Source organism: Lolium rigidum, chromosome 5 (assembly GCF_022539505.1).
Source record: "Lolium rigidum isolate FL_2022 chromosome 5, APGP_CSIRO_Lrig_0.1, whole genome shotgun sequence".
NCBI classification, from domain to species: domain Eukaryota; kingdom Viridiplantae; phylum Streptophyta; class Magnoliopsida; order Poales; family Poaceae; genus Lolium; species Lolium rigidum.
In genome coordinates, this window is record NC_061512.1 from 118,151,685 (window position 1) to 118,166,326 (window position 14,642).

At 48.0% G+C, this 14,642-nt stretch overlaps 1 protein-coding gene across 1 annotated transcript; it reads right to left on the reverse strand.

Moving 5' to 3' along the window:
* Positions 1–2,304: 2,304 nt before the first annotated feature.
* Positions 2,305–6,956, reverse strand: LOC124652991 (protein trichome birefringence-like 11). The gene is made up of 4 exons (XM_047192040.1): positions 6,505–6,956; positions 3,992–4,387; positions 3,321–3,479; positions 2,305–2,949 (listed from the first exon to the last, which is right to left on the reverse strand). Exons 1-4 carry the CDS (start codon positions 6,954–6,956, stop codon positions 2,571–2,573), a joined length of 1,386 nt encoding a protein of 461 aa, XP_047047996.1. The 3' UTR covers positions 2,305–2,570.
* Between the last annotated feature and the right edge of the window lie 7,686 nt (positions 6,957–14,642).

The window sequence follows — 14,642 nt, forward strand, 5'->3', positions numbered from 1 at the left end:
AGAATTACCTGCGAGTTTGGAGGCGCGCTCGAGTTCGGTCCGTCCAGCTCGGCTTAAGGCTCGTCTGAGCTCGGCTGCAACGTCGTCGACGGACGGTTTGCAGCTGAGCTGCCACCGGAAGTACGCCGTGCGGCGTGCGCGCCACCAGTGAGGAGCTTGGAGCCGCGCAGGGAAGGAGCCGGGGGATGTACGTTTGAATACAAAGTAGAAATACTACTTCCTCCGATCCATATTACTTGATGCTAAAATGGATGTATCTACAACTAAAATATGTCTAGATACATCTATATTAGCATCAAGTAATATGAATCGGAGGAAGTAACAAAGGTTCTGAACATGAAAGAATCTCAACAGCTAACCACTAACAAATTCTGGATAGTATCACCAATTCCGGATCACATACACATGTTCACGAGTTCTACAACACAAGAAAAACTGTTGCATAGGCCGGCCTTCGCTGCCCTCGGGCTCACAACTTCGGGTGAAAACCTAGATCCCGCGGGATCGGACGATGGCGTCGTCTCTTCGTCGTTTTTCCTCTTGAGGGCGTCGTCTTGAAGTTGGTGATCCCCTTCGCGCTCTCCGGCGGCCTGGACACACTAGGCATCTGGGTTGGCAGGAGGTCAACCGGAGATGCGGGTGTTCCGGGTGGAGGCTTGTGAGGCAACGACAATGGTGGTGACCAAGGTCCGGTTGCGGCAAGGTCATGTTAGTCGGCTCCGTTCCGACGTGTCCGGATGTCTTCGTGGTGGTCTCCTCTTGCCGTGAAGTCGAAGCCGCTCTTGGGCGGTGTACGATGACCTTTGAGGGGCGGTCCGATGAAGGTCCTATTCGGCGCTTGTCTTGCGCATCTCCTCTCCGAGGTTCGTCTTCGGAATCGGAGCTGCCGGTCTCTTCTCGAAGAGTCATCTGTTCGGCATAGGCCGATTTGAGCTTCTCGTGTAGCTTTTGTGGGTAGCCAGGGTGGCTAGGTGTGCCCCTTGTGGCGGAGTGAGTGTGGTTGTGGGTGTGCTTTGGCACTGTTGTTGTTGGTTTTCGCCCCGTTTTCTCCTAAAAACTGAGCACCTTCTGCTTAATGAATGCTTCTGCTTAATGAATGGATGAGGCAAAACTTTTGCCTCTGTTTCAAAAAAGAAAAACTATTGCATATGGCTGCACATACACATGTTCAGAGTCATTTTCCGTCAGGCCAAGCATTCAAAAAAGGGTGTTTGTACTCATTTTTCTCCACAGCACATACCCATACCCAAATTTATTGTCAGGGTTGACAAGGAGAACTGGTTTGTGGAGAACGAACAGGTGGTGGTGTTTCGTTTGTAGGAAGTGGTTGAGGCAGGTTCTAAAATTTGAGTAACTGGTTCCGTTCTTTGTTCTGACGGGAGAAACATGAAGTGCATACAGTGCCCAGGTCCTCGGCGAAGTTGCCTAAGTTGATGGTTGATCCACCCAAATTTCGTGCATCAATCTTTGCAGATGATGCAACAAGGATCATGTGAAAAGTGGCAGGTGACAAGCACTTGAGGATCCTGAGAGCAAGTACAATAGAGTCCAGTCAGCTGACTATAAGACATTAAATAATATATTTTAGATGAGTTGGAGGAGAGAGAAGAGGAGAGAGAAGGGAGGTGGGCTACTATGCAATAGCCAGCTCTTGCACGTGCTCCTAAGCACCTTGTGAGAGTGAAATGTGGGCCATATATTAGTAAAGTACTACATTCTTATAGCCAACTATTGTACATATTAGCTATATGATGACTACAAATGATATGACATCTTGTTATAGCCAACAGTTGGCTATACTATTGGAATTGCTCTGATAGGATAGGAACACCGAATCGTAGGCCAAACAAACTGCTGGAGCAACTGAGAATATACCCATCAGGGAGACAAATTCCTGAATTACATACAATTGCCACGGTAACACCGCCAATATCACAGCACCCAATCTACTACTTAGACTGCTCATAGTGGGAGTAACATAGGTAGTAACATCACACATCCCAAGACATTTTGGTGACATGGCATGACAATAAATGAAGAAAGAGAGTGGGGTGGTAACTAGCTATGTTACCATAACATCACACTTCTCAAGACAAGATGAGTCTACAATCTAATAAATATAACATGCATGATACCACATATATGTAACTACCCACTATGAAGGTAGTAACATAGAGTACTAACATGCACCATGTTACTACTCTATGTTACTCCCCACTATGACTAATCTTACATCACTGACTGCAGCCCCTAAGCTATGATCACGTCGGCCGACACTTTTGCCGCCTCTGTGAAACATACACATCACAGTAAGCTATATGCATTTCTTTAATTTTGCTCTTAATACTCCCTAACCTCTCAGCACACAGCATAGCAGAGTGGTGCAGCTTACTGCAAACCACAACCCCTATCTTGCAAAATTGTTTTTCGCCATTGGGCTACCCAATTGGGAAGCAGATCGACAGCGCTATCATGCAGGAGAATCACGAATCTTTGCTTTTTTTCATGATGACCTACCCGCCGGACATAGATTCCAAGCTTCACTGGGCAAGCCTACTCCATCTGTTTAGTCAGCCGGTGTTCAGTGTTCTTGAGCCAGCAAGGGAAACATTCTGGTCTATCATCGTTTGCCTTTTCATGAAGACGGCGTAGAGAAGCTCATTCCAATTATCAGGGACTCCAGGCAAGCACCAATGGCTGCAATCCTGTTTGTTGCGAGGGACAGGTCCTGAAGGGCTTATGTATACTGAGAGGTGGCCATCTTTTCGTTGCGCTGTCATCTGTGTCACATTCAGTATAGCTAACCCAGGCAGCTTGGGTCTGATGCTGCTCCCAAGAATATTGTGCACAGGTTGAAGCTGGTCTGCCCATTCCTCCAGCGATTTAAACGGTGTCGCATCTGGAAGTGTTTCCAAGTGGCAACTCCCTCCAGTCTTCCAGTCGCCGCCTCTGCAGAAAACATGGATAACTCCAGTTAAAGAGCAGTCAATATCTCCATGAATTTAAGGAGTTAACTAAATAGAAATATCAACAGTAACAAAAGATTCAAGAAGCAAGGCTTCCCAACCCAGAATGCCATGCATTGGTAAAAATGGTGAAAACAGCTGCCGAAAGGTGGATTATATACTGAACAAAAATGTTCCGGTGAAGTGCAACTCATGGAGTTTCAAATCAATAACATGATGAGTAAATCCCGACTCTGAAACTTATTGAGTCAAGTCAGCAGGACGTGATGATATTGTTTCCGGCCTTCAAACATGAGCATTCTCAAGGTAATGCTCTAGCAAAGGAAACATAAAAAGGAAGTGGTTCAAACAGACCTGAAGTGCACAGGAGCATATGTACGGAACATGACATGGGTCTTGCTTGTGTTAACTTCTTTGTGAAGCCAATTGAATAGTGTTTGTATTGATCTTTGGTACGCATCATGAACAGTCATCTCCATCTTCACCTTATTTCCTTCTTGGAAATAGGCACCCCTGGTATGGATAAAGTAAGCCTAGTTCAAGTAGACTACAGAATATGCAATTATGCTGGTCTAAAATAATTGATTGCAATAGAACAAAATAAAGATAATGATGTATCCATCATCACATAGATCAGGCTGGGAACCAAATCCCACCCATAGTAAGTTCTCTGTATGGATTAAAAGAACAAAAAGAGTACCAAGGCCTATTTTTATGCATTTAGCTCTAACCAAATCTTAACATTCCATATCCTCAGTAGTCACATGAACTGTGATAGCATAATTCTGTGAAATAGCTAATAGAAAAATATACAAATGAACATATTGCAGGAGTGTGTATATTAATTAACTACTAATCTGCTGGTCTGTGTACTAATCAGCAGTGGATGTTAATTTCGAATTTGAAAGGTGAATTCATGAATGTGAAAACGGTATGGTTGGCCAAAAGAGGAAATCTACAATAAAATCTGGCAGTGAACAGGACAAGTTATTAAGTCAACATAATATATAATCATAGTTGCTTACCCTCTGATTGTTTTCTCGTAGTTCCACCAATGCCCAGTGTTAAAGATCAAAATATCAGCATCCCTCCACCTACCTCGGCCAGACATCCAATCCATGGCATCCACCTTAATTGTGTACTTGACAACCTTAGGGGCTCCAGCTGGTGCACGGCCTTGAAGGACTATGAAAGGGGATCTGTAATACTCCACAGTGCAATTATAGTCTCTAAACTTGAAAATCAAGAAACCCATGTGCTTAGTGATGGGACTCCCATTGATTTCATAGATGGAGCTCTTGTCAGGAACAGCACTAGAGAGCAGACAAAGTAGAGACTCCCATTGGTTCCTTCCAATTGAATCACCAACGAATACTACTCTTCTGTTCCGTAGCTTCTCGAGCATAATTTTTGCATCAAATCTAGGGAATGGGAGAAAAAAAATATGCTCAAGTCAGAAAGTTGACATCAATTATGGTAGAGGAGAAGTGCAGATTATTAAGGTTGTTCCGCGCACACAGACATGATCAAAAGTACTCCCTCCATCTAAAAATAGGTGTCTCACTTTTGTCTAGATGCACTTTAGTTAGAGATACATCCGTACCTACATAAAGTTGAGACACCTATTTTTAGACGGAGGGAGTATAAAAAAAATCATGAACTTGCATAAATAAAATGGAACTTCAAATCAGCTACTATTTTTAGGCTTCCAAGAAGTTTCAAGTTGCTCAAAGGTGGTGATATTTTCAGTAATATTGGTACCGTGGTTATTCTAAGTAAAGCTTGACTACATCACAATTCACAAGCGCCAAATGTACAAGTTCCAACTTCACTACAAGGCAATGTTCTTGTTTCACCATACAGGCTCATGATTTGTCTGTCCATCAGTAATGTGCTAAGCAGAGTAAGCTATCCGCTGCAGTCACAGCAATACATTACCTAAGATCAACCACATGTGCCTGCCCTCTTACATACTGTAAACATGTGGATTTCCTAGATGCCACCATCAGCGGCACAAATCAAATGGCAGCAACAGTGGCACAGTGTGTTGTTATTTAGCTGCTTTTGCAATGATGGTAATTCCGCAGTACCGCATGGCTACGGTTAGCGCTAGCCCCATGTAACTAGTAACTAACACCATCAATCTCTATCTGTTAGGTAGTGAAAACATAACACTGTGATGACATTAGATTGTCATTTTCAACAAAACAAAAAATGAATTATTTTGGGTGCGACTTCATAGCCTATTGATACGCATACACCATTGTTAGAGAACAAAATTTAACTGTACTACTGCGTTCGGGTTGACCAAGGAAAAAAATAAATCAGCAAACTATTGAACATTGTACAGTTGCGTGAGGCCACATTAACCTTTTACTATATACATAGCACATCCCTAACATAGCAATATTCTAGAATAGCTCTGTAAGATAAGCTATAATTGTTTTTTTTTTTTTGAGATAAGATAAGCTATAATTGTTGTTACCGAAGGACAACGAAGTTACTCCAGGTACGCATGAAAACAAGAATCCATACTTGGTTTGCTTTTGGTAACAAGGCAGAAAACAGACCCTGGAAAGTTAGGCCAGACTCACTACATTTTTCCAATTTTAACTAATGAAGCAAACCAACCACATATCCCACACTCTATGATAAAAGTTAACAACGCAGAAATAACAGAGCAGTCAGCAAATTACAAGAAGATACCACCTGGCATCACGTGTGTCAAGATGGCAACATAATGGCAGATCGAGTAATTAAACAATACCGATTAATCGGCTACTCCATAGTATATCTACCCAAGGACCAACTCTCTTCATAACATTTCTTTAATTTAATCAGAGCAAAGGGTGAAAGGGCATCGAGTTCCCAATCGTACCGCGCCGTACCAGCACCCAAGGCGAGACTCTCGTCTACTGCGCCAGGTTCCAATAATCTAATGTTAAGTAGCGTCCAGATTATACAATCCACACCGATGGATCCACATCTCGCAAGTCAGAAGTAGTACTCCTGCAATTTTTAATCTCATCATATCGGCAATGTAACGTGCTGATTGGTAGACTGCATCAGTTTTGTTTTAATTAAAGCCATCGCCGTCCTAATTTCGTTTGACGAGTTCACGAGAGGAACTGAGTAAGTGCTAGAAAATCCCAAGTCGGCATCCTAAACTGCATAGGAGGTATTAGAAAGTCCCAAGTCGACATCCTAAACTGCACAGACACGTACCCACCTGCCCTGAATTGGACTGGAACTTGCGAATTGAAATGTCAGGTGCGCATTCATCCCACCGCCACAGAGCGTCATGTTTTTTAAAGGAACATTTCAGGTGTTCATTCAATTTAAGCAACAGAGGAATTCGTGGTTGGCAAAGGTTGGCGAAACTAGTGCGAAATTCGAGTCGATTCGTATGTAAACCCTGAAAGTGAAACCCCCTCAAATCGAATCACCAAACGGAGGGGCAGTCGATTCGTATCTAGTGACAAGGATAATACTCGTAGTAGAAGCAATAAGTACTAGTGAAGAAGTCTAACTAACTAACCTTGCGAGATCGCAGCGCGACGGCTGCCATCGCCATTTGGAGTAGGAGGCGTCGGGGCGGCCGTTCTCGGAGCAGCGGAAGCCGGGGTCGAGGAAGGGGCAGTCCCTGGAGTCGTAGAGCGGGTAGGCCTCGTCCCAGACCCACTTCCCGTCGAACAGGTCGCACTCCTCCTCCTCCCCCGGGACCGCCGCTGCGGCCGCGGCCGAAGGCGCAGCGCCTCCGCGCGCCGGCTTCTCTGATGGTGAGGCCTCGGCGGCGATGGAGACCCCGCCGCTCCAGAGCTTCCTGGGCGCGGCCAGCGCGTAGTCTACGGCCACGGAGCAGCGCAGCGAGGCGGCGCAGACGAGCAGCACGAGCGCGACGGCGGCCGCCGCCGCCGCCGCGAGCCCCGCCACCCCGCCCTTCTCCAGCGGCCTCCTCATGACCCGCCGCTTCGCCGGCTCCCCCACCATCCCCGCCTCCCAAGCGAGAGATCTCCCGTCCGTCGCCCGGAACCGGCCGAGGAGCACGGGAGGCTGGCTGGGTGGCTGGCTACTCACGAGCCCGCCGCGCGTTTGGCATAAAGGACTGGGGAGTTGGAGGAAGTGGGGGGAGTAATGAGTTTGTGGGCGAGGGAGGGAAGCGAAGCGTATCTGCGATTCTCCGGTGGTTTTTGATTTGGGGGAAAGCGATGCGCCTAGTTTTGGCAACTTCTGCTACTACTAGTACTCTACTACTCCCGTTGGCCATCATGGTTAGCCATTGCGGCCGGCGTGAGGAGGAGGGGAGGGGGAGCCTTGCAGTTCCGGGCGTGCCGGCCAGGCGAGGTAGGAGTCGTCCTGGACCTGGAGTAATGAGTTGGTGATCTGCGTGAGTTGGTGCGAATTATGCCATGATTAGCAGTTCCTGTGGAGTTACCACATGCGGCTTTCATCATTTGCCATTACACGCTAATACTAGATTCTTCATAGTAGTCACTGTATTAATTAAGTAAAAGGTGATTAATACAATAATACTCCCTTCGTCCCGTCCCTAAAGTGTAAGACGCCTAGAGATTAGTTAAGACAAATCTTATTAACTTTCACCAAATATTTAGAAAAGGATATCTACATCTATAATATTAAATAAACACATTAGGATAATACATGTTTTACGGTCAATCTTTTGATATTGGTTCAATATTACAATTGTTCAGATTCTTGTGTGCAAAGTTGGTCAAACTTAGAAAACATTGACTTTTGAGTAATCCTTAGATAACTTGCATTTTTGGACTGCTATTCATTGGAGAACACCTCAGGAGACCGTTGCCAAAGCGCGCCACCAACAATGCAAGGGATGAGAGCCGCCACCCCCACCAAATCTCGTAGGACGAGCCGTCGGGAAAGCCCTACTCGTTGCCGCCACAACATCCAGAAGACGTGGAGGCCGAAGACACTAGACCAACGGTGCACAACCAACTCGCATTGGACTTCACCGCGTTGCGTAGCCGAAGGAGGCATGAGCCTCATCCTCCTCCACCGACCAGGATCACCGCCCTAGAATCCAGAATCCGCCGCCCGCCGGAGGGCCCCATCCCCTTAGGCCATGTACAATGGGAGGAGCTTAGAGGGGTGCTTAGAAAAATAAACCAAGCTTTTTTGCTAAGCATTGGTGCTTATTTGCACATGAGAGGTGCTTAGGTAGGCATTTGTCTAGTAGAAATAAGCACCGGTGTTTACTCCTCTAAGCATCTCCTATTGTACATGCACTTAGGAAACGAGGTTCGCCACACCGTGGACCCAACCATCGTTATTGGCGGTTGTAGAGACGGAAGTGCACACCCCGATGGCTAGGGTTTGGTCTCTCCCGGTACGCAAGAGAAGGCAACACGGGAGTCTCATTCACGACAAGTATTTTGGATCGAAAGAAGTAGCAATTATGTGCAAAACATGTATAACTAATCAGTGTGGTGTTTTGGCTCATGAGATCATATGCTTCCTTTATTTTGAAATGCATCTTCCCTTGTTTTGCTATGTTAAAAACTTTGAAATAAAAATTTCACACGTACATCTTCACGTGCTACGCGCCCACAAAGTCATTTCATAAATAATCGACTTGTCGTGTGGTGTGTGTAAAAATGTCAAAATTCAGTGCAAAAAATAAAGCTTTTCACAAGATGAATTTTTCTTTACATAGACCACTAAGAATATTGGTTTTCGCGAAACTTGATAAACAAACTTATATTGTGGGGATGTACATATAGAATTTTTTCGTCAATTTTTTTTCAAAATTGTAAATTTTTTTTGGGTAGAGGTAGCATATGCGTCTCGGAGCTGAATGGAATTTCTGAGAATTGTACGAGTACATACATACATTCAGAGGATTGTCTTTTTGCCAACACACACTTGCACATACTATACTAGGTAGAGAAAAATGCAGCGAAAAAGCCGGAGTCTTTCATTTTGTTTTGACCTCTCATCTAGTTACTACTATCTTTTTATAGGAAATGATTTATTATCTAAAAACTTAAACATTACATCCGGTTTTTGTATAATTAGGAGTCGTACCACTGAAATCTAGTTACAGTACTACTATGAGTACTACTATTAGTCACTCATCTTAGTTCAAGTTCGGGGAAAGAAACGAATAGCGCATGCCAAAGTTCACTCGTAGGACTTGTCAGTCATCTTCGCCGAGACGCCAATATTATACAAACTCGTTCTCGAAGAGTGAACGGTTATTTTAAGTTGTTTTTACATCACCGTCCACTAAATAAGTGGATGACTGACAAGTCGTTCGCACAGGGGACCAAAATCTTGAGAGCACTCGTCTTAGAGCATTTTGAGTTCTCTCAGAAAACGTCCGGCGGTTTACGATGTTATTTTTTTTGAGAGAGCGTCGGATAAAAATAAACCAAAAATCTAGATAAAAAAGAGACTTTTTCCCAAAAACGTCGAGATGCATGCATTTTGATAGAGAGACTAATCCATGTGGAAAAAGTAGGTAAGAAAAAGTGTGGAGTAGGTGGAAAAAAGAGGATGATATGTCGCTTTCCGGCGTTCCCAACCCGTTCCATGTGTATAGAGTCTCTACCGGAGATCATAGGCACAAAACGTGACGTTTTTTTCATTTTGTAAAACACGAGTGGAAGCGTTTTTTTTAGATGCTCTTAGTTTGGGGGAAGGAATGACGCATACGAAAATTCAAGTGTACCACAAAATCTTCGTTGATTGTTACAAAACATGTACCATAGAGGAACATCACCTGTCTTTTAACACATATAATTGCACCTGATTATTGATGACTGTAACTCTTACATGCATATCTATATTTTAAATCGACGTGAAATTAACTTAATTTTAGGTTGACCTAGAATTACAAAAATGTAAGGTTAATTAGAAAAGATATATTGGAGCGCGGTCTGGTGATGTATGATGCAGCCGGAGACGCCATCTGTTTCTGTAGAAAGGTTGCTAGGGTTTGGGGGAAGCCTCTCACGGTAATACGTGGGGTTCCAGGTGTTTATATAATGGGCCAAAGGCCAAGAGTTAGGGTACAATACAATTAGAGTACAAAAGCAAATAGAACTACTATACACGCTAATACATACGCTAACACCCCCCCGCAGTCACAGCGGGAGGTTCTCGAACGCAGAGACTGGACCGAAAGTCAAGAAACAACTGAGTCGGCAACCCCTTTGTCATCACATCAGCAAACTGAAGCGCAGAGGGAACATGTAGAACACGAACTTCCCCAAGGGACACCTTCTCGCGAACGAAGTGAATGTCAATCTCAATGTGTTTGGTGCGGCGGTGTTGCACCGGATTAGAGGACATGTAGATAGCAGAGACGTTGTCACAGAAGACAACAGTCGTAGAACTGAGAGGTCGATGAAGCTCCTGCAAGAGCTGGCGGAGCCAACAGCACTCAGCAACCACATGTGCCACGGCTCGGTACTCAGCTTCTGCACTAGAGCGAGAAACGGTGGTCTGCCTCTTGGATGACCAAGAGATCAGGCTATCACCATAGTATACGCAGTATCCCGATGTGGAGCGGCGTGTGTCAGGACACCCAGCCCAGTCAGCATCGGAGTAGGCGGTAAGAGCTGTAGAAGAGGACGCGGACAGATGAAGGCCGAGATCCAAGGTTCCACGAACGTAGCGTAGAACACGCTTCACAAGAGCAAGATGTGGCTGTCTGGGAGCATGCATATGAAGACATATCTGCTGTACCGCGTATGAAAGGTCCGGACGCGTCAGAGTAAGGTACTGGAGAGCACCTGCAAGACTCCGGTAGTCCGTAGCATCAGTGACGAGTTCACCTTCAATGTCAGAAAGCTTGGCCTGAGTATCGATCGGTGTGGTACATGGATGACAATCAGACATACCAGCCCGTTGAAGGAGATCAACGGCGTACTGGCGCTGAGACAGAAACAGCCCAGTAGAAGAGCGACGAACAGCAATTCCCAGGAAGAAGTGTAGGTCGCCGAGATCAGTCATAGCAAACTCACTGTGTAATCTGTCTAGAAGATGCTGCAGAAACGCAGATGATGAAGCAGTGACTATGATGTCGTCAACATACAGCAGGAGATAGGCTGTGTCAGCAGCAGACCGAAGAACAAACAGTGATGTATCCGTCACAGAAGCAACAAATCCAATGGTGGAGAGATAAGCAGCAAATCGTTGGTACCAGGCACGAGGAGCTTGCTTCAAACCGTAGAGGGACTTGTGCAGACGGCAAACATGATCGGGATGAGCAGGATCAACAAAACCGGGTGGCTGCTGACAGTAGACAACCTCATCCAGGTAACCATTGAGAAAAGCGTTCTTCACATCAAGCTGGCGAATCGGCCATGAGCTGGAAACGGCAATCTGAAGGACCAGACGGATCGTGGCTGGTTTAACAACCGGACTGAAAGTCTCGTCGTAGTCCAAACCGGGGCGTTGGGAGAACCCACGCAGAACCCAACGAGCCTTATAGCGAGCCAAGGTGCCATCAGAGTGAAACTTATGACGAAAAATCCACTTCCCGGAGACCACATTTGCCTGAGGTGGACGCGGAACGAGAGACCAAGTTTTGTTGTCCAGAAGAGCTTGGTGTTCGTCAGCCATTGCTTGACGCCAGAGAGGATCTTGCATTGCTTGTCGGAATGTCGTGGGCACGGGCGGGGCCACGGAGTCCACAGCCAGAAAGATTCGAGCGATGGACAGGACGAGGAACACGGCCAGAGCGTGTCGTCTTGGGTGCAGAAGGCTCGGGCCGGGCAGCGGCTCGCGAGCGAGGCGAGACAGGTGCGGGAGCACTGTGTCCTACCGTGGCAGACGAAGAGGCCGGGGCAGGCTGCCGGGGCTGCCGCGAGGCAGCGACGGAGCGAGCCCGCTGCCGTGGGTGGAGAATCGGCCCGAGCGGGGCGGGTGGCACGGGCGGAGCGGGCTTCCGTATGTCGGTGAAGAGGAAGTCCAGCCGCCGTGGCGTGGGCGTGGCGGTAGACACGCCCGAAGTGGTCGCTGCAAGCTGAAACGGAAATACACCTTCGTCGAAAACAACATGTCGAGAGATTATTATTTTCCCGGAGGATGGATCAAAGCAGCGGTAGCCACGGTGTTGAGACGGATAGCCAAGAAACACGCACGGCACCGAGCGGGGGCGAAGTTTGTGTGCAGCCGTAGATGCAACATTGGGATAGCATAGACATCCGAAGACACGCAACGAGTCATATTTGGGAGAACGACCATAGAGACGTGTGTACGGAATCAGTGACCCAATAGCCGTGCAAGGACGGCGATTAAGGAGAAAGGTCGCGGCCGCAAGAGCTTCAGCCCAAAAACTCTCAGGCATGTGAGCATGAAACATAATGGTGCGCATTGTATCGTTGATGGTACGAATGGCACGCTCAGCCTTGCCATTTTGTTGAGAAGTGTAAGGACACGACAGACGGAGAGTGGTGCCGTGTTGTGCAAGAATATCATCAACGACAGAGTTCAGGAACTCGGTGCCGTTGTCCGTTTGCATGGAACGGATGGTGGTACCAAACTGAGTGCGTACATAGGCGAAAAATTTAGCAAGAGTGCTGGAGACGCTAGATTTTTGGCGTAGCGGAAAGGACCAGTAAAAGTGAGAGTAATCATCGATAATAACAAGGTAATATCGAAAACCAGAATTACTAATAATTGGTGATGTCCACAAATCACAATGTATCAACTCAAACTTGGTACTAGACGCAGAAGTAGACGAGCTAAACGGAAGGCGCACATGTTTGCCGAGCTGACAAGCATGACAGACATGAGGCCGCCGCAGTTTATTACACTTGATAAAAGAAAGACTCTGTAGCGCCGACATAGCATCGCGACCAGGGTGACCAAGTCTTTGGTGCCAGAGATCGGTGTTGGTGGAGACAAGCATGGCGGTGGTGGGTGGTGCTCGACGAGGGGTGCCAGGAAACGTGTAGAGATCCCCTTCACTATTGCAGCGAAGGATCACACGACGAGTCTTCAGGTCCTTCACAGAAAAACCAAGAGAGTCAAACTCAACAGAACATGAATTGTCACGAGTAAATTTGCGAATAGATAGGAGATTGCGAATTAAACGTGGAACAAGGAGAACATGATTGAGTTTAAACACATGACCAGAAGGAGAGCGAAAAGAGGTAGAGCCATAGGAGGAGATTGGTACAGAGGTACCGTTCCCAACAGTGACAAAGTGTGGAGAGGATAGAGGTGCGGAGAACTGGATGTTACCCTCGTCGTTCGTCATGTGAGACGTGGCGCCAGAATCCATGACCCAGCCGCCCTGCTGGTACAGCGAGTTGAGGGCAGCAATGAGGCCGGCGTTGTCCCAGGCAGGCGATGGCGATGTCGAGGTCGAGGGCGCGGACTGGAACATGGGCGCGTTGATGGTGGTGTAGGCCTGAGGACGGGGGCCGAGGATGCCAGCGCCCGTAGGAGGGCGCCACTGTCCGGCGCCGGGGAGATGCGGAACCGGGGGCCCGTAGGCGCGAGGGGTGGGCGCGCGGTTGGGCGCGACAGCACGGGTGGTGGCGGTCTTCTTCTTGCCTTTGCGAGACCGGCCGGAGTTGGACGACCCGCCTTGACGGGCGGTGCCCGTGCACGGTGGTGTAGAAGGCGCCGGTCGCATGGCACTGGGCGACGAGGGCGGTGGAGGCGGCGTTAGCAGCCGCGTTGGCCTGTTGCATCTCCTCCATGAGGAGCATGCTCCGAACACGGATGAAAGTGGGCAGCGGGTCCGTCATGGAGATCACAGTAGCCGCGGAGGAGAACCGAGGCCCGAGGCCGCGCAGAGTGTTGAGGACGAGCGCGCGGGCCGAGACTGGGGAGTCGTTGTCGGCGAGGGCGTCGGAGAGTTGCTTCTGGCGGCGGCAGTACTCGGTGATGGAGGACGTGCCCTGGACCAGCTGGCGAAAGTCGTTGTCGAGGTAGATCGCCTTGCTGGCCTTGTTGGCGGAGAAGAGCTCGTAGATGGCTAGCCAGAGCTGGCGGGCGGTCTGGTTGCTGGCGAGGACCATGTCGGCGACGTCCTCGTCGATGGCCGCGTGCAGATGGTTGAGCACGGTGTAGTCCTCCGCCATCCATGCGCCGTCGGTAGGAGCGGCCTGAGTGGTGCCGTCGATGTGGCCGATGAGGCCGGCACGGCCGAGCGAGGCGCGGAGGTAGATCGCCCACTTGGTGTAGTTACCAGCGTCAAAGGAGAGGACGACGGGCGAGACGGAGCGGGCAGCACCGGCGGGAGACACAGCGCCCGTGGTGGTGGATACGATGGCGCCGGAGGTGGAGTTGAGGGCCATCGTGGGGTGCAGCGGAAGGTGAGGCCAGCGGCGGCTAGATGGACTAGGGCGGCGGCTAGGGTTTTGGATCGGGAGAGATCAATCTGATACCATGTAGAAAGGTTGCTGGGGTTTGGGGGAAGCCTCTCACGGTAATACGTGGGGTTCCAGGTGTTTATATAATGGGCCAAAGGCCAAGAGTTAGGGTACAATACAATTAGAGTACAAAAGCAAATAGAACTACTATACACGCTAATACATACGCTAACAGTTTCATCATCAGCGTGTCGTATCGTAGCACCTTCTCATGAAACCAAAGGTAGCACGAAGATGGAGGACGTGTTCTCGCAGAAAAGGAAAAAGAAGAAGATGCAGGACGTGACAGCCTGACAGGTGCTCC

What these genes read in the sequence shown, in the direction of transcription:
- LOC124652991 (XM_047192040.1), bottom strand. Translation starts at nt 6,956, where the DNA reads ATGGTGGGGGAGCCGGCGAAGCGGCGGGTCATGAGGAGGCCGCTGGAG. An exon ending in TCGCGCTGCGATCTCGCAAG is followed by an intron (nt 4,388 to 6,504) that starts GTTAGTTAGTTA and finishes CCCATTCCCTAG; the next exon opens with ATTTGATGCAAAAATTATGC. An exon ending in TACGAGAAAACAATCAGAGG is followed by an intron (nt 3,480 to 3,991) that starts GTAAGCAACTAT and finishes TATCCATACCAG; the next exon opens with GGGTGCCTATTTCCAAGAAG.